We start from the raw sequence: 25,879 nt of genomic DNA on the forward strand, positions 1-25,879 counted from the left end.
ATATCGAAAGCCGAGCCCATCCTAATGTAGTGAACTTCTAGCCGTTTTACTAAAGTTTTAGTATAATATTTAATAATGGACTCAACAAACGTTGGCAACCATAAATAAGCCGGAGATAAATGTTAAGGAAACTGACTCCGCAATTTTAATCCTGTTATTTTAATATTTAAATTAAAATTATTGGCTTTTATACGCGCCTTACCTTACATGTTTGTTGGCGCAGGCCCACATGCAAATTATTTAGTGAAAACTCAACAATCAACACTTTTAATTTATGTGGCGTTATTCAACGGTTATGCTCATTACACTTTATTTGTGGATTTTTAGCATTTTCCAAAATTATATCTGGGTTATCACCATTATTATTGATAAAATTTTGATGTCAACAGCCAGAGTTAAGTGAAGCCAGAATCATAACGGGGCCCAGGACGAACAGCGCAGTGGAGGTTTGCAGCTGACCCCAGGATCCATTTACTTGATTTGATATTTGTTGTTTTTTCTTGCTATGTCTGTGTAGTTTGTGTCATCCGTTTTGTAGCTAGTCCTCGTGCACTTACTATTATAATACAAAAAATACAATGGGAAACCTGAAGCATTTTTATTTATTATACATTTCTGATATGCCCACATTGAAATGTAGTCATTCATTGTCTTTGGCCCATCTTTAGGCTAAATTATCATACACAGTGTTTATTTAAGGTTCAAGTTTTCGGATAATTACTGCCAGAGTTATAGCTCTTGATCACATTTTATAACATCTTGTGGATGCTCTAGAGGCTGAAGTTATTATCTGATTGCATTAAAATTTATACACAGTGGGCCTAATGTAGTCCATCATAATGGTTTTCACACCCTCGCAATCCCAAAAAAACAAACCCCAAACTAATAAGAGTTATATTTTTGTTCTTTTTATTCAATATACAAGTTTGTACATAAAGACAATTTTAAATGCTGTCCATGTACTAAAATAGATATTCTGTATCATACATACAGACAGTTAAACTTAACACACTTCAGAACAAAATAATTTCAATATGTACAGACTAATTTACAAACATGCTTTATATAATATACAGATAATTAACAATGACAGAAATTAAAGCATAGACAAAATATGTGGAGATGAATGTAATTGATTAGTTTTCAGTTAAAAAGAAGCATTGATTAGATTTTAGTTATTAAAACCAGATTAGCGTATTCCCTTGGAAGAACCATTTGATACCATTATTAGACATCAAATCTCGTAACTATAGCTAAAATCATTACATTTACATTTTATATCTCAGTTACATGCGATAAGATTTTAGGACACCAGATACTTTTGTGCACTAACCACATAACTAAATTTTTGTATTTAATCCTTTCACGCAGACATAATCATTCATTTATAGATCCACTTATACCATATATCGAGATACAATCACATAGATAATAATTAAACACCCCGTTGAGATAATCGTACATGTTGATCCACCTGTGGATCTTCTCCTATAGATATAGAGATATAATCATGCATGTGTGTGGCTTCACTTTTACCCTAAATGCTGAGGTAAAATTATACACATGGATTTGTACAGGTAGAAATATACAAACCAACATGTAGAGACATAATCCTACATTTCTCATATATTTATAGATCTAACCATTGAATGAATGAATTGTTTTATGGCATGTCAGCTTCAACCGGGCTATATTGCGCCAAATCTAACCATAGAGATGTAATCATCCACTAATTAATGTAGATAGATAACTCATACATTTATGAATCTACTCGTAGAGATGTAATCATACACAGATTAATGTAAAGACATAATCATAGCGACACTCACACATTGATAGACCCACTTGTAGAGATATAATCATACACTCATTAATTATTGTAGAGAGATAACTCATATATTTATAGATGCTCTTGTAGAGAAATAATCATACACTAATTAATGTATACATGTATAGATCCATTTATTAATTCTGAGGTATAATCATACATATACAGATTTCCCCATTCCCCACTTAGAGATCTAATCATAATATATTTATCACTCTACTCACACAACAAGATATTGACAGAACTACTACTGCAGGCATTTAACAATATTTAACTGATCTAAAGCATTTGATAGTCTAGATTAATGCAAGACCCAAATTATGGTCATATTATCTGAAGCTATTACTATTATTATGTTACATATGTATGGTATTCCCATACCTATGCCATAATAATAATAATAATGAACCTCCAATACTAACACAGAGATTTTGGTCTACATCAATACACAATGACAAAACCGGTATAATTGATAGAAAAGGAAAAACAACATTTATATCTAACTACAAAACAAAATATAAAATACATCAATATATCCACGAATGATATTCACAATATTAAATAGAAAAACTGAGATATCTTCACAAATTCTTTAATTTGTAGAACTTATAATGGCAACAGGCCAGGGTTAAATTCACAGATAGAATCATAAGTTTAATCCCCAAATTAATCAATTCTTACTCATGTGATTGCCATTTAAAATTTATATTAGTTTCTATTAATTCTTCATACAGGTACATCTGGGTTCAGAAATTCTAATGCAAGTTCTATTTATTAAATTTCCATTTTTTTTTTTTACAAAAATCAACTTGCATAATTTTATATTCTTAAATGAAACATATTTCAAGAGAAGCCAGTTCCATTTATTAAATTTCATTTTGTAGGAAACAAAAAAGTTTAACATGGAATTAATGTAAATATCTTTCTTTTCTACATAAATTTCTCAAACAAAATTATAGTTTTCTAATTCACAGTTTTAACAAATAAGAAGACTTCAATTTATATTGGATAAATACAGGATATATTCTACATTATGTCCCACTTCACAGAACAATTCTAACATCAACCTGTTTAAAACATCGTAAATGTGTTGAAAAGGTTATTTTTGGAAGATACTTTAAAAAGGCACAAACTTCAGTGTATTCTTATACAGTAAAATAACAAAATATTTTAATTTCAACTTTTAAAGTTATTTAATTTTAATAAATCATGTTTGTATGAATTGTTGTTGGATGGGAGATGAACCATATTCAAACTTCTTCTGTAGCCAACGCATTTACATTCACCTAAAGAAGACAAATTCATAGATTCACTGTTCTTCATTACCTTTAACACAACTGAAGTTTGAATTTGATTTTGAAAAGTCCTAAAATGATTTTACCCTGTTGTACATCAAGTTTATCAAAAACTGAGAGTGACTACTGACATGATAGGATCTTCAATTAGAGACTTTCAGGGCCTGAACGTTTCGGGAATTAATTTTTGCATAGTTTGAACAATCTTTTAATGAGTCCTTGGACCACATGTGTCGAAATTAATGACAAAATTAATATTATATTATGACACAACACCTACATGTAGTTTTATACATTAGTTAGTTTATACAGTGAGCGAAAACATAATAAGTGGATACAAAAGCATTAGGAAATAAGAATACTAACTTAACATAATTATACACACAGATGACCCTCTTAAATGTCACTAATAACAACTTTCTACAAATCTAATTCATTCCATGTAACTCTGTTAATTCTACAAATGACTTGTTTTTAATGTTGCCCTTATTTCTATCTATTTTAGACATACAATGTATGAGTATATTTATAATATGGACATTATTTGATAACTATATACACTATGTTTCAATGTTATAAATACAGTAATTTAATTATTTAAACTAATTATTGGCCTACAACTTTCCCTGTATCTTCCTTTCCTTTATACTTCGTTTTACCATGTGAAAAAGGTATATATCTATATTTAATCATATGCTGAAACAAAAAATCAAAATATTAAAGTCCCACTTAATAAATTACTTAAAAAAACAAGAAATTTCACAAATTTAAAAGTATGTATTGATATTTAATAAATTACTAAAAAACAAGAAATTTCACAAATTTAAAAGTATGTATTGATATTAATTTGAAACACTGTAGCATATTCTTGTTTTGATATTGCAACTATCTGATGGATATCTTCTTGGTCTTTTAAGAATGAAAATGACAGAAAGCTAAAAGCTACTGGTCAGACATCTTCAATAGAAGGCTTGATCTCACTTTAACTACGTACATGTTATCAAGGCCTTCACATAATACCCTGCATATTTTGGGTACAAGCCCAGCTTGTTAGCCTCTCAGATTCCTTGGTTGTCGCAAATACCAAGTCTCACGCTTTCAAGCTAAAATGTCTGCCTGTGATAATCGAGTTGCAAAGTTCAAGGTTCGTTCAATGTCAAGGTTACCGTGGAGATCACGATGTCACAACCTTTGATTGGACACTACTGTTCATGTGTCTGTAGATAACGTAGCTATAAGTTCGAGAATTGTGAAGTAATCTAGCAACGTCCAGATGTTGTAAAACTCGCAGTCGTTGCTTCAGGGACATGCTGGTCAAATATCAATATTTTCAAGCCTGCAGATTACTGTGGATTACTTTATTGCCTTGAACACAGAGACTTATCATTAACGCAGCATAAAAAAGGAGTAATACAGAAATGTCTGAATAGGGAAAGGTTGAATTAATTTCTAGTTTTAAAATGAAACGAAATGGAGTTTAATATCTACCGTTCTGCTCCGACAGGGCAGTTTTAAATGAAATTTTGTTGACACCAACTGGGCTAACGAAGACAGGTATATGCGATGTCATGAGCAATGAGTGAAATTTTGCCATGACAGTGACACTTCCAACTACTTTTTATCGAATTCAAACCATCAAGGCTTCTTTCATGTGCATGTGAACCAATAATGGGTGGACCGTTTTTTTTGTCCATCTCATCTAATTGACTAGATGATTTTCCTCATAAAGCCTTCCATCTCTCCCTGCTGATAAGGGAAACCATGCTTGAAAATCATGAGGAATTTTCTCAGTCAAGCAGTTATTTGGGGAGAAAATGTATAAAAGAACTTACCTTAATTTGTCTTTTCATAGTTATTGTAAATAATATTATAAAATACATGACAAGTATAGGCCAGAATACTGGTATATTTAAAGCTTCAAAACAAGTACATATCATTCCAACTACTATAGATTTCGAAGCTGAATACCTGAAAATAAAAAAATAAAAAATGTCATACAAGGAGATCTCAAAGTGTGATTTATAGGCTATGTTTTACGAAAGGGGGGGTCTCCTATATTTATACACCCACAATGTAGTCGTATATTGTCGTCGCCCCCGTCCGTCCGGCGTCCACAAGCTTAAGTTAATATCCAATTGACTTTATACACAGTGTTTAAGGTAATGGGATGAAGAAGCCTATTGATTTTCAGTGCTTTCTGATAATTACTGCCAGAATTATGGCCCTTGATCACTTTGAAATATCTTGTGGACGCTCTAGAGGCTAAAGTTAATATCCGATTGACTTTAGATTTATACACAGTGTTTAAGGTCATCAGACGAAGAAGCCTATTGATTTTCAACATTATCCGATAATTACTGCCAGAGTTATGGCCATTGATCACTTTCAAATATCTTGTGAACGCTCTAGAGGCTAAAGTTAATTTCTGTTATACACAGTGTTTAAGGTCTATGAGATGAAGACTCCTATTGATTTTCAATGATTTCCGGTAATTATGGCCCTTGATCACTTTGAAATAGCTCTAGAGGCTTTAGACTGATAAAGACGATAATTACTGCTAGAGTTATGGTCCTTTATCACTTTGAAATATCTTGTGGACGCGCTAGAGGCTAAAGTTAATATCGGATTGACTTTAAATTTATACACAGCGTTTAAGGTCATTAGACGAAGAAGTCCAGTGATTTTCAATGATTTCCGATAATTACTACCACAGTTATGGCCCTTGATCACTTTGAAAAATCTTATGGATGCTCTAGAGATCAAAGTTATCATCCGATTGACTTTAGATTGATAAGTTTAAGGTCTTGAGACGAACAAGTAGATTGATTTTCAATGAATTTTGATAACTTGAACAGCTAAATCCATGATATATGTTTCGTATACTAAACGTTAGAAAGGGACAGAACTAAAAGCCAAACAATTTCTAATGATTTTCGAATAATTACTTAATGAGTTGTTACTTTTAATCAGATTTTAGTGTATTATAAATGTTTCATTATCGACAATAGAAAAAATATGTGACAACTCTTGTTGACTGCTCGGATGACTTAGCTGCCGTGGGCGCATGTTTCGTTGCCTGGCAACCTATCTTTAGGCCAGTTGGAGAGATCAGGCTGGTTGGAGAGGTCATTTCTAGACGAAAAATTAATCTGTTTGAAATTCTGGGTTAGGTTCATGTTATCAGACTTTTGTGGGGTTACCTACCTATGACCTTTGTCCTAATCTCTTATGGTGCCTGAGTTTAAAGAATACCGGTATAACAATTTTACTTTTAAGTAGGTCGGTGCTCAGATTTATGACGAGTCTTTTACCGGTACATGTATTTTAACAATGATCTCATTAAAGTTGTCTACTCCGATCATGAATATATTGTAATTACACCCACCCTAAAGTGAGTGAGATTTAGAGACACGGTATAACCTACCAAAATTTGAATTCTGGTAACCTTCTCATAAATGGTCTAAATTCTTCGTTAGCTTTAGTTGGTAAAGATGGACCATCATCTACAAAAATAAGCAATAAGAAAACAATATAATGGTAACAAAAATTTATTTTTCAGCACCGGTCTAATGAAGACAGCATAAAGTTAAATATAGCCTACTTTTATTTCTGTTTCGAACTGTCAGGGGATCTTTAACATACTGCCAATAGTACACACAGGACCTCAGTTTATCCAAACAACTGTCAGGGGATCTTTAACATACTGCCAATAGTACACACAGGACCTCAGTTTATCCAAACAATGAATGAATGAAATAGGGGTTAATGTCCTACTTTTCTGCTCCAACTGGGCTAATGAACAACTAGATGCTTTAAATAGTCACCCAGCACCACCAGTGAGGGGAAACCAGACAGGAAAATCCAAAGGAACTTTCTCAGCCAACACCTAGATTGAGACAGCAATATATACATCCCCTTAAACATACATTATGCAAGAGCTAAATCTGCCTATTGCAGGTCTTTCTTGATGTCATTGCTAGCCTGCGATATTTACTGGATTAGGACCCTATCTGCTGCTCAGCGTTCATTCATGATTAAATCAAGAAATGGATAATTGAGACTATGTTTTTTAGTATTGATGATCGAGGCTGGCCCCAAAATTCAAACACTAAATTCTTGATTCAGAGTGGATCAATTTGATTGAAATTTTCAGCAAAATCCCTTTACATTATCTAGTTTTTAACTATTATCGTGAGAACTGTCAGATCCAATCTCCCATAATGTATCTTTAACTAAAATGATCCATAAAGTTTGGGAGCTGGGTTGGGTGGAATCTCAAACTATTTAAACTAAGTTTGGGTGATTGATACCAAGAAATTTTACTTCTTAAGTTGCACTGTAGTAATCAACAATCAATGTTCAATCTACTTCCAGTTTAATATCAATGAATTTAAAATCAACAAACCTGGATCATCTAAAAGTGCTGGATCTATTTTAGGTGTAAGGAATGCTATAAAAAGGTTTAATAGATATATACCAAGTGCATAAGTTATAATATACCACCCCTGAAAAAAAAAAACAGAAAATTAATAATGGCCCATCATTTATTAGTAACATAAGAGGTTTCATTATATGCTTATCCAGACGAAAAAAAAACAAGGTCCTGTGTACACATTGTCGTGCACGTAAAAGTTCCCCTGACAGTTGGAATTCAATATAAAATATAAGAGTAGGCCGTAGTGTCGCTGTATGGGCAAAATTTCCCTCATAGCACACTGTATGACGTATGCCCGTCTTCATTAGCTCAGTTCGGAGCAGAACAGTAGGACGTTAAACCCCATTTCATTTCTGTTTTCTTCCCTCAAGTTCTCAGTATATCAATGTTATATTTGATCAATTGCCCGTGGTTTGACGCAGGTAAAACATAAATAATTACCTGTAGTATGTATACACGTAGTAAATATGCTAATAGAAGAAAAACTGTGAAAATCCATCTTCCTGTTGGATATGGTGTAGATCTATCTAAATAATGTTGATGTATCTGAAATAAACACAATGTACGATATAATTAATATAATCTATTTAATTCTGGGCTAACCATCTGAATCATGTAACATGTAAGAGTTATCAATTTATCGATATAAACTATAAGAGTATCAATCGATATAAACTATATATTTTTTAAAATGAATATTATTAGCTAACAACAATTTAGTGATATGCAAAGAAAGCTACTTTCTTGAAGTTATAATCAAGATTCAGTGGTTTAAAAAAAAAAAAAGAGCCATATTCGGATGGTGTGATTGTCAGGCCATGGTTAATTAATTGTGTTTCTCATGACCTGTGTTTGTGAAATATACATGCTACATAAGCTAATTATTAATTATCAATTATTGAGATGGAATTGAAATTTTTTTAGTTTAATTACTTGGTAATTGAAAACCCAACGGTAACTGGTGTCCCCTACTTATCCACGTTTAATAAAATTTTTATAGATTAAAATATCTGTTGCAAAATAGCCAGCCATCAGAAGACTCGATCAAAATAACAGGTCTAAATTATAAGTGATATGCTTCTAAGTTAACCATTCATTAATTCATTCATTCTTGGCATTTCATTTCTTTATCATGAAATGACCTGTTCCAATCAGGTTGATGATTTGTTCTGACATAAATATTTAAAAGCATACCTTTGGATTTTTAAATACATAATAAGTTGGATTATTTAACATGTCAGTCCAAAGAATTTATTACACGTGTTCGTTTCTCTAACCATGAAGGAAGATAGTACCAATAACCTGTATGTTAATTGTCTTCAACTTTGACCCCATCGGCACATGGAATCATGATCATATAATACATTACTTGTATAATTTTGTCTATCTTTTTTAACTTCCTGCATATATTTTTTCCCATACTAGCCTACTAGACTTTACTTATCACCTACAGTGTCCTGTTTATCGATAAATAGTAGATTTTAATGCGTAAATTTATTGTTCATATTTGAAGGCAAACAAGTATGGTTTTACAAATTTTACAGGACGAATTTGTGACCTCACTAAATCAGACCAAATAATTATGGAAGTGCATAATTATTACAGGTGAAAACGGACATGCAGGCAGGTCATGAGAAACAAACAATTAATTAACCGCGGACTTAGTATTGACACAATGCATTGTAATACCCAGCGAGAGAATGTACCAGTACCTCAAATTATTGACTTTAAAACCAATTTTACAAAGGTTTCAAACTGAAACTTACCTCACAATATCGTTTATAAGCCCTACTCAGTATATTAGGTTGCGAGGAGCTAGTTGTTATATCATCATCCATCTTTGATTAATCTGAAAAAATAAAAACAGTTAATTTGTAACCTGTCATAAGAGAGAGAGAGAAAGGTGGGGTTTAACGTCCACTCGATAGGTCATTTCGGGACTAACATATAGTTCAATTTTATTTCAATAATTATTTGCTTGCGCGTAGGAGTCTTTAGCATTAGAAATGATGAGAGGAAACCGTAATACCCTGAGAAAACAGGGATGGACATAGCTACAAATACTGTAGCATCAAACTGTGTTTAACGCTACAATTGATACAGTATAAGAGATTACATGTCATTTCGGTCCCGCGTCATTTCGGACTTACGTCATTTCGGACTCCAAAAAATATGTCCCCGACATTTCGGACTCGGGTAGGTGACATTTCGGACTCGGGTAGGTGACGTTTCGGACTCGGGTAGGTGACGTTTCGGACTCGGGTAGGTAAGATAGAATTATACAACACACTGACGCCAATTTACTTTATAAACTATTTTATTTATCAACATAGCATAAAATGATAACATCGATTTATAACAACGGGCATATTATTTTATTTTTAAACATACCATATAGCGATAACAACGGTCATATAAAACATTCATTTATTGTATAAATACATACACATTCATACATTAACGCAACATTTATAACAACACGTGTATTTATTTGATGAAAAAATAGCTTTAGTCGGCTATTCATTTTTTTTTTTTTTTTTTTTCATTTTTTTAATTATGTAATTGTTTTTCACTGAGCGGGTGGACCATACAAATGACTTATTTTTTTTAATAGTCTACTAGTGCTCATCTGTTTTTCATTGTATGAATCCCATATATTAAAAAGTTGGCCTTCTACATGTCGATACCGACGTCTTTGGTGTCGTCTCAATGAACCTTCCGACATCATTGTGAGGTCCAGTGGTATCTTTGTAGCTTCTGAAAAAAGTGCGCAAATCAATAGATAAAATGGCACAGGACCTCTGGCGTTGACACGGGAATTTAGTCTGTTGTGCCAGCCCTCCACGTCGTTATTGGTTCTCACTGGCAACATAAACACGCACCAATCTTCTATTGGAAACAGACGAGATGAAATCCATTGATCTTCTATGTATGTACATATCGGCTCTAACTGTTCTGGGCACCTGTCTTTCAAATGGGCAAACATGCCCGCCACGTGTTCTTCGGGCAGGAAAGGGAGAGCCATCAATCGCCTCAAATAATTAAACACGTCCCCCTTTTCGTTGTACGCTGTCTGAAATAATAAAATATTAGAAATATATTAATACTGAAAATCTATTTGTGCACTTGTACTTTAAAAGAAGATATTATAATAAGAATTTTTTTATTTTACTATAAGAAGATTTATTATAAGAAGAACGCACAACATACCTGGAATCCCTTTTCTTGAATTTTCCGGAAAACGGCCTGGGTCCAATGAAACACGCATCCTTGAATTCTTATATCTACAAAACGGCGTCTAAGGGCCTGCCATAACCCCGCCTCAAAATCCACCACAAATCCCTCCAAGGCAATCTGGCTTGGTAGCATCTTGTCCACTGCCCGGAGAACCTGTAAAATAAATAAACCAAACGTTCATTTATCTGATTATATTTATTCATTTATCCGATTGTAATCATTTCTCCGATTATATTCATTTCTCCGGTTATTCATTTCTCCATTTTTTCCGATTATATTTATATCATTTTTTTATTCCGAGTTTATAGATCACATCTTACCTTGTAGTAATCGTCCTGACTCTTCCCGGACATTACACAAAAGACAAGTGGTACCTGCTTCGTGGTTTCCCCGGCTTTTACGAAAGCGTGGATAGAAAATAATTGAGAATATGGTTTGTTGATAACTCGGAAGGTGGCGTCCATGTACCACGTTTTAGCCTTTGCCAAAAGTCGCAGTTGATCTTCAGTGGCAAAGATGTGATGTCGCCTTTCCCCTACTTTAACCCGCTTCTGGTAGAAGCCGGGAGCGTTGCTGTCAATAAAGTCTTCATCCAGCTGAAACGACAAACAATATAATCTTCATCAATTTGTGTATTTACCTATTTAACAATATAGCCTTCATCAATTTATGTAAACAATATAATCTTCACCAATTTATGTAAACAATATAATCTTCATCAAATTGTGTATTTACCCATTTAACAATATATTTAATATATTTAACTTATTGTACTTACAGGGGAAGACATGTCTACTGGGTCATTTGGTCGGAGAGTCTGTCTGGTTCGCTGCACCGACCTTATCAATGCTGCAAGAGGTGGTCTGCTATACACTGGTTCGTTGACCGATCCTACACTTGCCATGACACTCTCTGCGATTGATGGACAGGATCTTGTAAAAATATTTCCTATGGCTTCCTTCTTAGCCTGCAATGATATAATAAATATTATACATATTCTTTTTTTTTATTTCAGCAACAGTCAGTACCAGGGTCAGCTGGAGGAATGAATATCTGTTCTTTCAATCTTTTAATATATGTACATATCGTTACTTTAATATTTGTATTTTTATATACATACCGTTACTTTAATTTTAGCAGCAGTCAATATACCAGGTTCTGCTGGGTGAATATGCTCTTTCAAACCTTTCTTGAAGTCGGTACCATCCTGAATCACCGTTGCAGGACAAGTCAGGGAACCATTTCTCTTGCAGCACCTCCATACGGTCGTTTTCTTGTCCGTCTAAAAAAAACATCATTAGTTCTAATTAGATATCATATTCGTCTACACGTAACATTAGTTCTAATATATAAGTTCTAGTTAGATATCATATTTGTCTATAACATACATATATATAACACATACCTTTATCGTATAAGCAAAACCAATGTTGTCAAACAGCTTCTTTTTCCCACGTGTTGTTGCTGCCTCTTCTATAGTGTATGCTAATTCAGGTTCTTCTTCAGCAAATACGCTAATATCTTGCTCATCTTCAGACATTGAAGACTCGATAACCGGATCAGGTAGCTGGTATGGTCGTTCAATGGTGAATGATTCTTCGATGTCCATTTCTTCTTCTGTAGGGGGGAGCGGGGCAACACATCTACAGCATTTCCATTCAAAAGCAGTTCTATGTCGGTTTAAACTCCTGTACTCATCCCGAGTGATGCCTGAAATAGTGATAAATAAAATAATAATATTCCCGGATTGCGGGTACGTGTCAATAAATAACAATAACGACAAATTTATAACGTTTCAATAAATAACAATAACTTACAAGCTGAAACGACAAATTTATAACGTTTCAATAAATAACAATAACTTACAAGAAACGACAAATTTAAAACGTTTTAATAAATAACAATAACTTACAAGAAACGACAAATTTAAAACGTTTTAATAAATAACAATAACTTACAAGAAACGACAAATTTAAAACGTTTTAATAAATAACAATAAAGAAAATTTCATTACGTACCGGAATCGCAGGTTCGATGTTGCCATAAAAGACAAGAATCGCACTGGAGGCCTTCTTGTCGAGGACGGACAGGATTGGTACACTTTACGCAATTTCCACTAGCCATGATAGATTCGTGTAAAAATTGAGAATGATTTGAATTGAAATATGGCACATATATATAATACATTTGAGCTTGGGCTCAATCATTTCTTAACGGCTTCATTATTTCTCAATCATTTCTTAGCGGCTATTAGAAACGCCGATCAGTGTTTTTATTTCTCAATCATTTCTTAGCGGCTATTAGAAACGCCGATCAATTATCGCTATTAATCTTAAATACAACAATGGGATGGTTTCACTAATCGCTGGATTCACTAATCGCTAGATTAAAACAACAATCGCGGATCGATTATCGTCAACAATCTAAACTAATTCATCGTCAACAATCAAAATTTACTCATCAAAATACAATAATATCCGATCAAGTAAATAAACAAATACAAAAAAGGCAAGTAGCATAGGTTTTACTTCAAGTTCAAGTTCAAAGGCGTGTTGTCAAGTAATGGCCTGTATGGGATAAATAAAACAAGACTAACAATGTTTAAATCTTTATTAATGTGAATGGTCTGTCTTGAGCCTCACCTACAACGAAAGAAAAACAGCTATTACTAATATATACACACATAATTTTAAGTTTTATTTGAGTCTGAGTCCGAGTCCGAAATGTCGCCGGTCCGAGTCCTAAATGTCGTTTGACTGAGTCCGAAATGACACCGAGTAAGTCCGAAAAGTCGCCATACTGAGTCCGAAACGACGTTTGTGCTGAGTCCGAAATGACGCGGGACCGAAATGACGTGCTACCGTATAAGACTCCTTACGCAAGTGTCAACACATATCATTACAGTTTGTATTGAAATAAGTAATTCTATCACAAATAGTGAAGACTGAATCACTAAAATAGTTATTGAACGTTTTTCTTTGTGGTAATTATGCGTTCTACATTTTCAAAGCGACATTTCTTTTAATGTAAGCCGCCATGACACCAGCCTGATGAAATCTCGCGAAATTCGCGTAACAGTTGGGTTTCATCAAATCATATAATTATGCGGTAAGACTTCACCTTTATTTCAATGGGAATTGGTTTATTATATGGTTAACTATGTGCAGTACAGTTTGAGGTCAGTTTATGTGTAAATTAAGGGGCAATAGGCTAGTAAACTTTTGGTAGTCATTTGACTAAAAAAACTTGCGCAAAGGAACTCCGCTGCAGTAAGGCGGAAGACATCAGTACGTTAACATAGTGGAACCATTTCTAAGATGGACAGAGATCCTACTCCTTGTGCCGTACAACCAGGGCATCAAAACCACGCCAATTAACACAATGACAGACCTCATGATACAGCGCGCACGTGCTAACCATTCGGCCATTCAACCTCCCACATGAACTGTCATAAAGCTTGCAATAATACACATTGAATTGATACTGGTGACTGATAGTGATGATTGCAGTTCCCATAACCAACCGGTATAATAATATTATGTCTTTTTCAACCATAATTCTGAAGTTTAGCACCCCAAAATGTTCAGATATGTAAATGCTTACCAAAGGAAGTAAAACAGCTCAGAATATGTTGAATTTGTAAACAATTATTATCTGATTATCAATAAAATTCTTCGTAGCCACGTTGCAAAGCCTGCACAATACTGGATCTTCAATGAGTTACTTTCTATTTTTCACTCGGCAACCGGCTGCAGATTTCACTCGGCCAACTTCGGTTACTCCTCTACACCAAACCATGTTTCCAAACAGAGTTATCTTTCCGTGACCCGCAAATTATATTTTTAACAATGAGTTGAATTCTATAGGAGGTGTTGGAACTCCCGCAAACAGTGCCGGTGGTGCAAGTAAGTTATAAAAATAAATACAACTGACAAAAGGTTAAGGACCACCTTAAAGTAAAACAAGACAGGAATATTTGGTCATTTAAGTAATAGATATTTTTTAATTGAGGATTTCGAAAAATATAGGAGTCCATTAGATGATCTGGTCAGGAAAAGGATGAGGATTACAGACAAGAGTAGTGATAACCATCGTCATGTGTATCCCTCTCTCACTTGGAGAGAGAGAGAGAAATGGGGTTTAACGTCCACTCGACTAACATATGGTTCAATTTTATTTCCATAATTCGCTTGCGCGTAGGGATCTTTAGCTGTGGGAGGAAACCGGAGGACCCGGAGGAAACCCACGAGGTTGGACAGGCGACCCTACTCCTTGTCACGTACAACCGGGGATTCGAAACCACGCCAGTTGACTCAATGACAGACTTTATGATACAGCGCGCGCACGCTAACCATTCAGCCATCCAACCCCCCCCTCTCTCACTTGGATCACGTCCTCAACACCTCTTGTTTGATTAGTACCATGGTACCAAAGGAACCTGACACTATTCTTCTTGGAGTGGCAAGACTTATGCTGGAAGTATTTTGTGATGGATATTACATGGTTCCAAATAAAAACCATCTGAGTTTATTGTTGATGGTTAAATATCAAACAGACCTCATTTTAAACGGTGGTGCTTATCTTTTTGACACACATAATTTTTACCGTACGACTGCTCAAAAGCTTTTAATTTTGTTTTAAAATTCTGTTAATTCGTTGATAAATCACGTTATTCTATTCTCTAGTCATGGTAGTCAGTTAAACTTGAAACCTGTATGTTTAAGTTGTAACCACTGTAAAAAGGATGGCTGTAGAAGAATCATGTTCGTTCTGAATCTAAATGTAAAACCTATTCCCCCCCCCCCTCCCCAGCCACTGATCAACAGAAATGAGCAAAGTGAACCTGGGCACTAAACAATATTCAGAATACAAGTTATTTAGAAGTTTATTTTGTTTGTGGCTTGATAAATACAAGAGAACACTTTTCAAGACGTCGTCAGAAATGAACTGTGAAAAAACTTGTATTTAATACACCGGTATATTAGTCATGGTTTATTCAATACAATTACTAAATGCAGCTTTAACAAACTACATTTTTTAATGGTTTATTTACAGAGAAGAAATGGGAAACATTACCAGACTGCCAGACACGCCCAATTGATAACAAAGGTCTGCCTGCTGCCGCTGTACACAAAACACCCAACCCAGAACCAATCGATGCCACAAAATTGCCGCTAGCAGAAAAAATTCGACGACTTTCAATGTTTTTACGAAGTGAAAAAAAAGTAATCAATGAAATTATGGTGAGGTTTTATTTATTAAAGATACATTATGGGAGATGGAGATAAGATAACGAGTTAGCAGTTCTCACTATAATAGTTAAAAACTACATAATGTAAAGGGAATTTGCTAAAAATGTCAGTCAAATTGGTCCACTATGAACCGAAAACTAAGCGGATGAAAGTTTCGCCTAGCCTCGAAACTAATAGTCTCGATTGTCTATTGTTGTGATTTAATTATCAATGAGCGATAGCAGCATATAGAATTGTAATCCAGTCGACATCGAAGGCTAGCCTTGACATCGGGAGTTTATTATGGTCTGGATAAGTTAATTAATGTCTAATTAATAATTTAGATAAGATTTCAGGCCTAAAGAAAGACCTGAAATTGACAGGTTTAGCTCTTGCATAATGCATGTTTAATATTTTTCACAATAATCTCATTAAAAACACAGATTCTGCTTTATTTTTATTTTTATTTTTATTCAAGCATGTATTACGTATAAAATTCTTTTATTTGCCCATCTACATAAGACCAGTTGGGCGAGTTTGGGTGGTCGAAGCGTTAATGCGTCATTACCCGCTTGTACGTGACAAGGAGTAGGGTCGTCTGTTCAACCTCGTGCGTTTTCTCCATGTCCTCAGGGTTTCCTTCCACTGCTAAAGACCCCTAATGAAATAAAATGAACTATATGTTAGTCCCGAAATGACCTAGTTTCGAGTGAACAATAAAGCCCATTTTCCTCTCTTTCCCATTAAATCCTATTTTATTTCATTTTAGTTGTTTGAGAATTCTCTGATGAGTTGTAAAGTTGGAATTAGACCAGATTTTTTGATGTGGTGTGTTCCTAGCCAGAGCTATCGGCATCAACAAGAAAGAAATCAAACTGTCATGTTTCAAGAAGGCGGTGGAACTTTATCGTACCCTTCCTGTCACTGAAATTTTGAACCAGGATGATATGACCCCAAAAGTTATCAAGGAGAAACTGGAGAATTTTAACTCGACCGTTGCTAAGATGGAGAAAGAAACAATTGCAGAGTTACCCCCACCATCTATTTTGAAACAGATCCAAGATATTCTAACCAATCCTAAATATGCTTCAACCAATTCAGTCAGCAAAATGGAGTTGGCGGCCTCTGTGGCTAAATGTCGAGTCCGTTGTCGATATGATGTAGAGAGTTGTAAAGCTGAATCAGGGAAAGTTTATCATAAGGGAATGTACTTTATTGACAACATACTACAAGGTGCAGGTGTTTCAGTTTCCAAAAAAACTGCTAAGTCATTGTGTTATAATATGGTGGTTGAACGACTGACCACCATGAATGTTGAACATGGCAACATCTTAGATGGTGTCGAACAGTCTGTCATAACAGAAGCAGAAGCACAGGTTCAGAGCACTTTGGTAAAGGCAGCACCAAATCCTAGGGCATTTGATCTCCGTGAACAGTTTGTCAAAATGAACGAACTTAGCAGTGCCACGCATCCTGCATCCATCATTACTGTCTTGGATGGAATTTTCAACGATGTAAAATTGACGCCCATTTGTCTGTACCGTCGTAGCATGAACACAGAAATAGAAAAGGAGAAAATTTTCTGTAACCTCTATCTAGCTGGTCATCTCATCATGATTGGTGAAGCAGAGAACCGAACAGATGCCCAAGCAGACGCTTACTCTAAAGCCCGATAAGTTTCACGAACTGTGACCCCGAGTTCATCCTCCCCCAACACAGTAAACTTCAACCACACGACCAAGCAGCAACAGATGTTATCGACTTTCGTGTCAAGGGCAACTGCATTTTGGAAGATAACTGTTCGAATCTTCATCGCTTACAATGGACCGGAAAACCTATATCAACACTACCAGCCAAGGATATCGTTGTCTTTGAGGACGTCAGTTGGATAGTAGATCGTAAAGTTCAAGGTTTCTATATTTTACAACATTCATGTTTTGTCAACAATATGTTGTTGGAATGGGAGTTTTTTGACAATGATGATCGTGTATTCAGGTAAGTTGCCTTAAGGCCTAGTCTTGTATCTTCTGGCCTCAACTGTAAGGCCTAGTCTTGTGTCTCTTAAGACCTAGTCTTGAATCTCTTAAGACCTACTGTAGTCTTGCGTCTTCCGGCCTTAACTGTAAGACCTAGGCTGTGTTTCCTGGCCTTAGCCTTCAAGCCAGAATTTCATATTTTCTATGAAAGTCAAAACATAATTATTTCTATGTCTTTTGCTCAATAGGTTATCAACTCACTATTATACGACTATGGGCATTATTTCCCACCCTTAAAAATCATTGACACAGGAAATAATAACACAATTACCTCCCTTGTTTTCCTATTGCCTCCATGCATTAGCTATCTTCAAATGTTGGAATTCGAAAATGATAATTTTGCCAATTTCGCAGCTGGCAATAGTGAATTATAGGATTAATAGGATTATTCTTTAACAAGGTAGGACTGTGTATGGATACCATCTATTTTAAGGCTTTATTTTAATAAATTTTAAAAATATAACTTAACAAATATGAAATTGTAGCTTTAAGATCTAGTCTTGTCCCATTGATCAAAATTTTGAAATGTTCAGTTTGCTTGTTACTCTTCTTTTGTTTTTAGGGGTGGTTGAGTGGTCCAAGCTCATAAGATCTTTCATTGAGTCAAACCTCCTGGGTGTCAGTCCAAAAATGTTGGTTTGTTTTGTGTGAGTGTTAATCCCCATTTCTCTCTTTTTTTACTTTAAGATGTCAGATGAAGATACAGAAGGAAGATGTTGGAACCGAACCTGCAGTGTCTCTTAGTAAGATAGGCTCTAGAAATTTTGCAGCAGCTGATATCTTGTTTAAGCTCTACGAAACACAACCAGTCATAGAGGTAAGTTATTCTATTGAATACTTGAATTAGCTTTAGGGCTATGGATTCCTGAGCTAAATAGGGCCTACATTATATAAAGATAGGTTGCCAGGCAACTAAACATACGCCCACAGCAGCTAAATCGTCCGAGCGGTCGACAAGAGTTGTCGTATATTTGTTCTTTTGTAGGTAATTAGGGGGCATTTAATAGACAACTTCATACAGATGACATTATAATTTTCGTCGTTTGAGGGTTCACAAGGTTCTAAAAACTAAAACAAGGGCTGTAACTCAGGAAGTAATCTACAGAAATTATTGAAATTCGACAGACTTTTTCGTTTTACTAATTCAAATAATACATATCAATTTCATACAGATCGGATGATAACTTTTGTCGTTCGAACGTTCACAAGATTCAACAAAGTAGAACAAGGGCCATAACTCTAGAAGTAATTGACAGAAATTGCTGACATTCAATAGGCTTCTTCATTTCACTAATTTAAATGATGCATATGAATTTCATACAGATTGGGTGATAACTTTTGTCGTTCAAGCGTTCACAAGATTCAACAATGTGAAACAAGGGCCATAACTCTAGATGTAATTAACGGAAATTTGCTGAAACTCAATAGGCTTGTTCGTTTTACTAATTTAAACGATACCTTTAAATTTCATACAGATAGTATAATAACTTTTGTCGTTAAAGCAACCACAAGGTACAACAAAGTGAAACAAGGGCCATAACTCATGGCGTAATTAAAGGAAATTGCTGAACTTCAATAGGATTCTTCGTTTCACTAATTTAAATCATGCATATCAATTTCAAACAGATCGGATGATAACTGTTGTCATTAGAGCATTCACAAGATTCAACAAAGTGAAACAAGGGCCATAACTCTAGATGATTAACGGAAATTGCTGAAATTCAATAGGCTTCTTTGTTTTACTAATTTAAATGATGCATATAAATTTCATACAGATCGGTTGATAACTTTTGTCGTTTGAGCGTTCACAAGGTTCAATAACATGAAACAAGGGCCATAACTCTAGACGTAATAAACGGAAATTGCTGAAATTCAATAGGCTTCTTCGTTTCACTAATTTAAATAATGCATGTAAATTTCAGAAAGATCGGATGATAACTGTTGGAGTTAGAGCGTTCACAAGGTTCAATAAAGTGAAACAAGAGCCATAACTCTAGACGTAAAAAAACGGAAATCGCTGAAATTCAATAGGCTTCTTCGTTTCACTAATTTAAATAATGCATGTAAATTTCAGAAAGATCGGATGATAACTTTTGGAGTTAGAGCGTTCACAAGGTTCAATAAAGTGAAAAAAGGGCCATAACTCTAGACGTAATAAACAGAAATTGTTGAAATTCAATAGGCTTCTTCGTTTCACTAACATAAATATTGCATATAAATTTCACAAAGATCGTATGTTAACTTTTGGCATTAGAGCGTTCACAAGGTTCAACAAAGTGAAACAAGGGCCATAACTCTAGACGTAATAAACAGAAGTTATTGAAATTAAATAGGCTTCTTCATCTCACTAATGAAAACAACATATATCAATTTTAAAACAATTGGATGATAACTTTTGGCGTTAGAGCGTTCACAAGAAATTGTGGACGATGGACGGACGGACCGACGGACGTACCGACAGACGGACGGACGGGGGCGACGGCAATATACGTCCACATTTCAGTGTGGGCGTATAAAAAACAATTTAGCCAAGCATTGCATTTCTACACCCTTTCACTGAAGCAACGTTCCTGTCCCTTGAGCAGGGTTATCCTGTGACAACACCAGAAGATTGATATATGGGTGGGCTGGTCTAGTGGTCTAATGCATGCCCTTTAGATCATAAGATATGTCCTTGAATCAATTTGAGCCAAGCTTGTATGTGACAAGGAGTAGAATCTCATGTCCAGTATCGTGCATTTTTTTCCCGTTCCGTCAACATGCTGCCAATGGCTATACAAGGGACCTTTTTTCTTGTCCAGTCCATCTTGCCCTTGCAACAAGACGAAAAAAGGCTGGAAAAACCTGAGGAACTTCATTGGCCAGATTAAAAACAGATTCTTATCAATGAGCCAGTGTCCTACACACCGAGTCAGAACCCACCGAGCCAGCGGTTTACCCACAGAGGTGGGTCTTTACCCACTGAGACATTGTCTTACCAACTGAGCTGGTGGCTTAACCCCTGAGCCGATGGCTTATCCACAGAGCTGGCACCTCATGTACTGAGCCACTTTGGTTTTCGTTCTGCTCTTGTATTGCACATAAAAATGCCTTCCTGGCTAGGCACAGATTTGACCTTTAATTGATGAATGCCATTATTTAAAGTTAACCTAGATATCATGTCTTAGTAAATCGTTTTTCATTCCAGGTTTCTGCTTACACTAAACCTGATCAAGCGATAGAATCTGTCAGTTTTGATACGTTGCTTAAAGAAGCGGAGGTGTTGAAGAAAGCTGCCGAGGATGCAGGAGAAAACGTTACAGCTACTACAGCTGAGGGAACTGATTCAGAAACTGAGACCAGTGACACAGATGTTGAAATGAAGGAAGAAGTAACAGATTCACAGGCTAAGAAGAAATATCCTAGAAAACCACATTACCGTCATGCTGATAGATTTATTTTAAAAGCTGCCTAGGCACGACTAGACGAATTCATAAAAGTTAAAATGCTAAAAGATCTACTGTTTGGACCTGCTTTCCCTCATCATATCACACGCCAGATTAACGGCTTACTGTATAACCTCCCCGTTCCAGTTCGCTTTATAAATCATTCCACTAGAAATCAGATGTACACCATTGTAACGCAAAGTATGTCACCGATCAAAATTGTCGCATTTCTCAAAGCCAACGGTGGACAGTCTGGTCGCTTTCGTTTAGTCGACAAATCAGAACTTCCGACACATAAGGACATTTTACCAGAACTTAAAAGTAGGGAAATTTTAACTAAGATCAAATCCAAATTTTAGTAGAAATTTCAATTTTGATTGGCTAAGCACTAAAACCAATCAAATTGTTGGCTTTTTTTTGCTAATAAATATAAGTGCTAGTCTAATGTCTTGTCTCAATTACATCTTCAACAGTATGGTTTTGTTTCTAATTTAAAATCCAAATATTTGTCTAAAGTCTTTACCAGTTGTGTGGTTGAGTGGTCTGATGTATGCTTTAGATCATAAGGTCTGTCATTGATTCAAGTGCCATGGTTTGTTTTGAAGGTACTTCCAACCTTATTTGTCTTATTTTCGACAGTCATGTTTGGCCGTTTTGACTGACTTGCAGTGAAATTGACCAACTGGAGAATACTAGTAGATCATAAGGTCTGTCTAAAGTTTAGACAAATATTTGGATTTTAAACTAGATTTATAAGGGGCATTTTAAAGGGGCATTGGCGCCATTGGGTAAGATTAGATAAGAGCTGACAGTTCTCGCTATAATAGTTCAACAATAAATAATAGAAACAGAAAATGCTGAAATTTCAGTCAGATTGCTTTGCTCTGAACCGAGATATAGGTGATTCAGTTTTAGGCTACAGAGCCAATTTTCTGAAAGGTAACCTTTTCTGTGGTTCAAGTATCTGATGTGAGAATCTGGGCCCTGTTTCTCGAAATCTTAACAGTGGGAATGCAGTCGACCCTACTCTTGGAAACGAAGCTAAGCCTCTTCACTAAATGACAGACCTTATTATCCAACACGAATGCATTATCATTTGACTCCACCCCCTCCCCTGCAGTGACACATGAATGTTGTGACCAATAACCACTTTCCTGTCTTAAGGCCTTTGAAAACAGTATTCCTCATTATTAATTTGTCCCAACTAATCATGGTTCATGAATGCGTGTTCTCGATATGTTGACACTTCTACGATGGTGGGTGACTACGAGTCATGAGTGAAATAATCTTATTTCGTTTAATCTGTTATACTAATATAGAGAAAATACAATTTACATTTTATGGATATAACTTTTATGGATATAACTGTTACAACAAATAACACATCTACACAAATTTTTAAGTTGACCTCATTTCAATCAAAGTAAATACATGTACCCGTAAGTATTGTTTATATTCGCGTTACGTTTGGTAGTGGAACCGTGACACTGACATATTGTACATCGTTGACTTCAGGGTTAGGCTTGTTGTCTACCAAAGTTAGGTTAACATCTTCCACTACACTGCAGTAACATCATCAAGCTAACCTTTGCTAAAAGGTTAATGTTAATAACATCCACCAATTAGTCTATACACTAAACACAAGACCTGCAGCATTCAATCTCTGTGATCTGTAAATAATTAATAAAAAAACATATGAACTTACTTCAAATTTACACACTATAACTTATTACATAAACTTTATGTAGATAAGGAAAGTGAATTTTGAGATGCACTCCAATGACAAGTAGTTGATTTACATAAAAATTTACAAAAATAAGAACTGTTAATGAAAATAATAAACTGATTTACCTCAAGATAGATAATTGGAAATATTTTCTATACTTTTCTTCTGAAAAATGAAAGGGCGTAGTTTTATTATAAAACAAGGAACATGTACTACAAAAACATATAATTATTAATGTACCCCCTCGCCAACACGTACATTTGGAATTCATTTAATATAGTTAACTAAAAAAAATGTTAAAATCACAATTAATTATGATACCACAATTACAGGCTGGTAAAATCAACACAAAGTTCATACATTAGATTATAATAACCAGAATCGACTTTAAACTGATGTCTCTCACATATCAATGCCATAACTCTTGCAGTAATCATCAGATCTCGCTGAAAATCAATAGGCGTCTTGTCTCATGACCTTAAACACTGTGTATAAATTTAAAGTCAATTGGATTTTAACTTTAGCCTCTAGAGTGTTCACAAGATTTTTCAAAGTGATCAAGGGCCATAACTCTGGTAGTAATTATCGGATATCGCTGAAAATCATTAGGCTTCTTCGTCTCATGACCTTACACACTGTGTAACAATTTGGAGTCCATTAGATATTAACTTTAGCCTCTAGAGCGTTCACAAGATTTATCAAAGTGATCAAGGGCTATAACTCTGGCAGTAAATATCAGATATTAACTTTAGTCTCTAGAGCGTTCACAAGAAATTGTGGACGACGGACGTATAAAAATAAAAACAAAGTTTAAAAGAATCAACTTAATTAACAAAAACAATAATTAAACAATCAAAAACTAAACAGATAAATCAAATTCAAACGGAACAAATAAAGCAAAGAAAAGGAAAAAAGCAGTTCATTACCATTCTACATTAAAAAAATAAAGGAAATCAACTTGCGAAAAAAACTTTCATAAAATAAGAGTAAAGTAACACTAATGTTAATACTTTTTTAACGACACTACTTGGGCTCCCGGCACCCCTACACCCAAGCCTATCCACACCACAACAAAGGTCCATTTCATTGATTTTTTTCAATTTAATGGTCAAAGCCATCAAAAAAAAAAACCAACCCATTTAAAACACTGAGAAAATAATTTCAAATTCTACCTTTATAATCAAGAAATATAAACTTTAAATATGTAATATGTAATTCAGATCTAATTTTCCATCAAAATCAATGTAAATGGACCTTTGTTGACCAGATAAGCAAATTACATTGATACTAACTTCAGACTTTACAATTTTGTATAGAATTCGAACATTAAATGATCATGCGACCGAACCTCCAGCATGAGGTCCCTAACAATATCTATTTAAGAATAACAGAAACCATAAATTAAAGGCGTTTTTAGGACCTGAGCTTCGACCATATTAGATAGTAAAAGCTTAATTGATTCTATTAGTTAAGTATAATATTTGAAATTAGATCTATAATATATAATTATGATTTTAATAAATCTTAGCTGACAATAACGTGCGGATTTCATTCAGTTTTAAAATTGGTACTATATAGAGCCTAGCCAGTATAGCGATTCTGAAGGGAAAATACCGCTTATGACTCATGACGTCACTCAAATATGACAGAAAAGCACTTATTTTGGTGCCATCCCACGCATTGACTGGTATATAGAGCGTTTTGATCATTTGAAACTTTGAGTTTGACCTGAAACCCTATTAATTAATAAATAGGTAATATTAATAAAACAATACTACTAGGCCTATTTATTAGTATTTAGAATATATATCATATGTAGGCCTACATACACTGTCATACAGTGCCTTTATTTACAAGTTACATCTGATTTATTAACTGATTATCAGACTTATCCATTTGTGTGTATCTCATTGATCATTCTCAGGCTCAAGTTATACTCCTGACAAGTCCATGAGTCACGATACTGTGACCCCCTGTTGGTTGCTGTTGTACTTACTTGTAGTTAAACTGTCACTACTACAACTTAAGGGGTATAAATAAAATGCTTGAAATGAAGTCGGACTAGGTAGATATCTAGGCCTAATTATAATGTAGACTTGTTTTCATATCGATTACCCGACGCCAAGACCACTTCTACTGTACTAGCACTAATTTCAATGTAGGCTACTTAGTTAGTAGTCTTACCCCAAAAGTTAGAAAAGACTTCGTCAGCAAAAAAAATTATTTACAATCGGTACATCTATGATTAAGATTTGATTTATGCAGTTTTAGTCAAATACTAGCCTACTATAAAGTAACAAACTTCATTTACATTACCCAGGTCAGAAAATCTCCTCAGAAAATAAAAGACAACTGTTTAGTGTTTGTAGCCCAATAAATATAAGAAGCTGACGCCGTTAAAAACAGTGTTAGCCTAAACATCAGAATATTGCGCCAAAAGCAAACCAGTAAAATATAATTTGCGGGTCACGGAAAGATAATTCTGTTTGGAAACATGGTTTGGTGTAGAGGAGTAACCGAAGTTGGCCGAGTGAAATCTGCAGCCGGTTGCCGAGTGAAAAATAGAAAGTAACTCATTGAAGATCCAGTATTGTGCGCAAAGCCTCGCTGTCAAGAACCAAACTCCATTTTGTGACTTCCGGTAGAAAATGCGCATGCGATATCAG

The 25,879-nt window shown here is 34.9% G+C and overlaps 2 protein-coding genes and 1 long non-coding RNA gene across 8 annotated transcripts; 1 reads left to right on the forward strand and 2 right to left on the reverse strand.

Annotated features, from left to right (window-relative positions):
- Nucleotides 1–886: 886 nt before the first annotated feature.
- LOC126826843 (protein RER1) lies at nucleotides 887–25,863 on the reverse strand. 2 transcript variants are annotated; one of them, XM_050555950.2, is made up of 9 exons: nucleotides 25,817–25,863; nucleotides 14,399–14,489; nucleotides 9,325–9,407; nucleotides 8,000–8,104; nucleotides 7,529–7,628; nucleotides 6,548–6,626; nucleotides 4,956–5,091; nucleotides 3,742–3,819; nucleotides 887–3,114 (listed from the first exon to the last, which is right to left on the reverse strand). In XM_050555950.2, the coding sequence occupies exons 3-9, from the start codon at nucleotides 9,394–9,396 to the stop codon at nucleotides 3,079–3,081; spliced, it is 606 nt and encodes a 201-aa protein (XP_050411907.1). In that variant the 5' UTR covers nucleotides 9,397–9,407; nucleotides 14,399–14,489; nucleotides 25,817–25,863; the 3' UTR covers nucleotides 887–3,078. The 2 variants fall into 2 exon arrangements, with proteins under 2 accessions (XP_050411907.1, XP_050411908.1); XM_050555951.2 differs by having other exon boundaries at nucleotides 887–3,819.
- LOC126826808 (uncharacterized) lies at nucleotides 9,486–13,654 on the reverse strand. 5 transcript variants are annotated; one of them, XM_050555898.2, is made up of 6 exons: nucleotides 12,201–13,654; nucleotides 11,916–12,077; nucleotides 11,574–11,762; nucleotides 11,116–11,391; nucleotides 10,769–10,948; nucleotides 9,486–10,631 (listed from the first exon to the last, which is right to left on the reverse strand). In XM_050555898.2, exons 1-6 carry the CDS (start codon nucleotides 12,402–12,404, stop codon nucleotides 10,128–10,130), a joined length of 1,515 nt encoding a protein of 504 aa, XP_050411855.1. In that variant the 5' UTR covers nucleotides 12,405–13,654; the 3' UTR covers nucleotides 9,486–10,127. The 5 variants fall into 5 exon arrangements, with proteins under 5 accessions (XP_050411855.1, XP_050411856.1, XP_050411859.1 ...); XM_050555899.2 differs by lacking the exon at nucleotides 11,574–11,762; XM_050555902.2 differs by having other exon boundaries at nucleotides 11,574–12,077.
- LOC126826849 (uncharacterized) lies at nucleotides 14,488–21,932 on the forward strand. The gene is made up of 5 exons (XR_007682420.1): nucleotides 14,488–14,700; nucleotides 15,851–16,038; nucleotides 16,796–18,021; nucleotides 18,750–18,879; nucleotides 21,250–21,932. It is a non-coding gene; the product is annotated as an uncharacterized LOC126826849 (long non-coding RNA).
- Nucleotides 25,864–25,879: the final 16 nt, after the last annotated feature.

This window comes from Patella vulgata, chromosome 7 (assembly GCF_932274485.2).
Source record: "Patella vulgata chromosome 7, xgPatVulg1.2, whole genome shotgun sequence".
NCBI lineage: Eukaryota > Metazoa > Mollusca > Gastropoda > Patellidae > Patella > Patella vulgata.

Coding starts and splice junctions, on each gene's coding strand:
- LOC126826843 (XM_050555950.2), bottom strand. CDS start 9,396: ATGGATGATGATATAACAACTAGCTCCTCGCAACCTAATATACTGAGT. Junction 5,092..6,547: donor TTACCAGAATTCAAATTTTG/GTAGGTTATACC, acceptor TTTTATTTTCAG/GTATTCAGCTTCGAAATCTA. Junction 3,115..3,741: donor AGGAAGATACAGGGAAAGTT/GTAGGCCAATAA, acceptor TGTCTTCTTTAG/GTGAATGTAAATGCGTTGGC.
- LOC126826808 (XM_050555898.2), bottom strand. CDS start 12,404: ATGGACATCGAAGAATCATTCACCATTGAACGACCATACCAGCTACCT. Junction 12,078..12,200: donor GTTTTGCTTATACGATAAAG/GTATGTGTTATA, acceptor TGTTTTTTTTAG/ACGGACAAGAAAACGACCGT. Junction 11,763..11,915: donor CTGCTAAAATTAAAGTAACG/GTATGTATATAA, acceptor ATATCATTGCAG/GCTAAGAAGGAAGCCATAGG.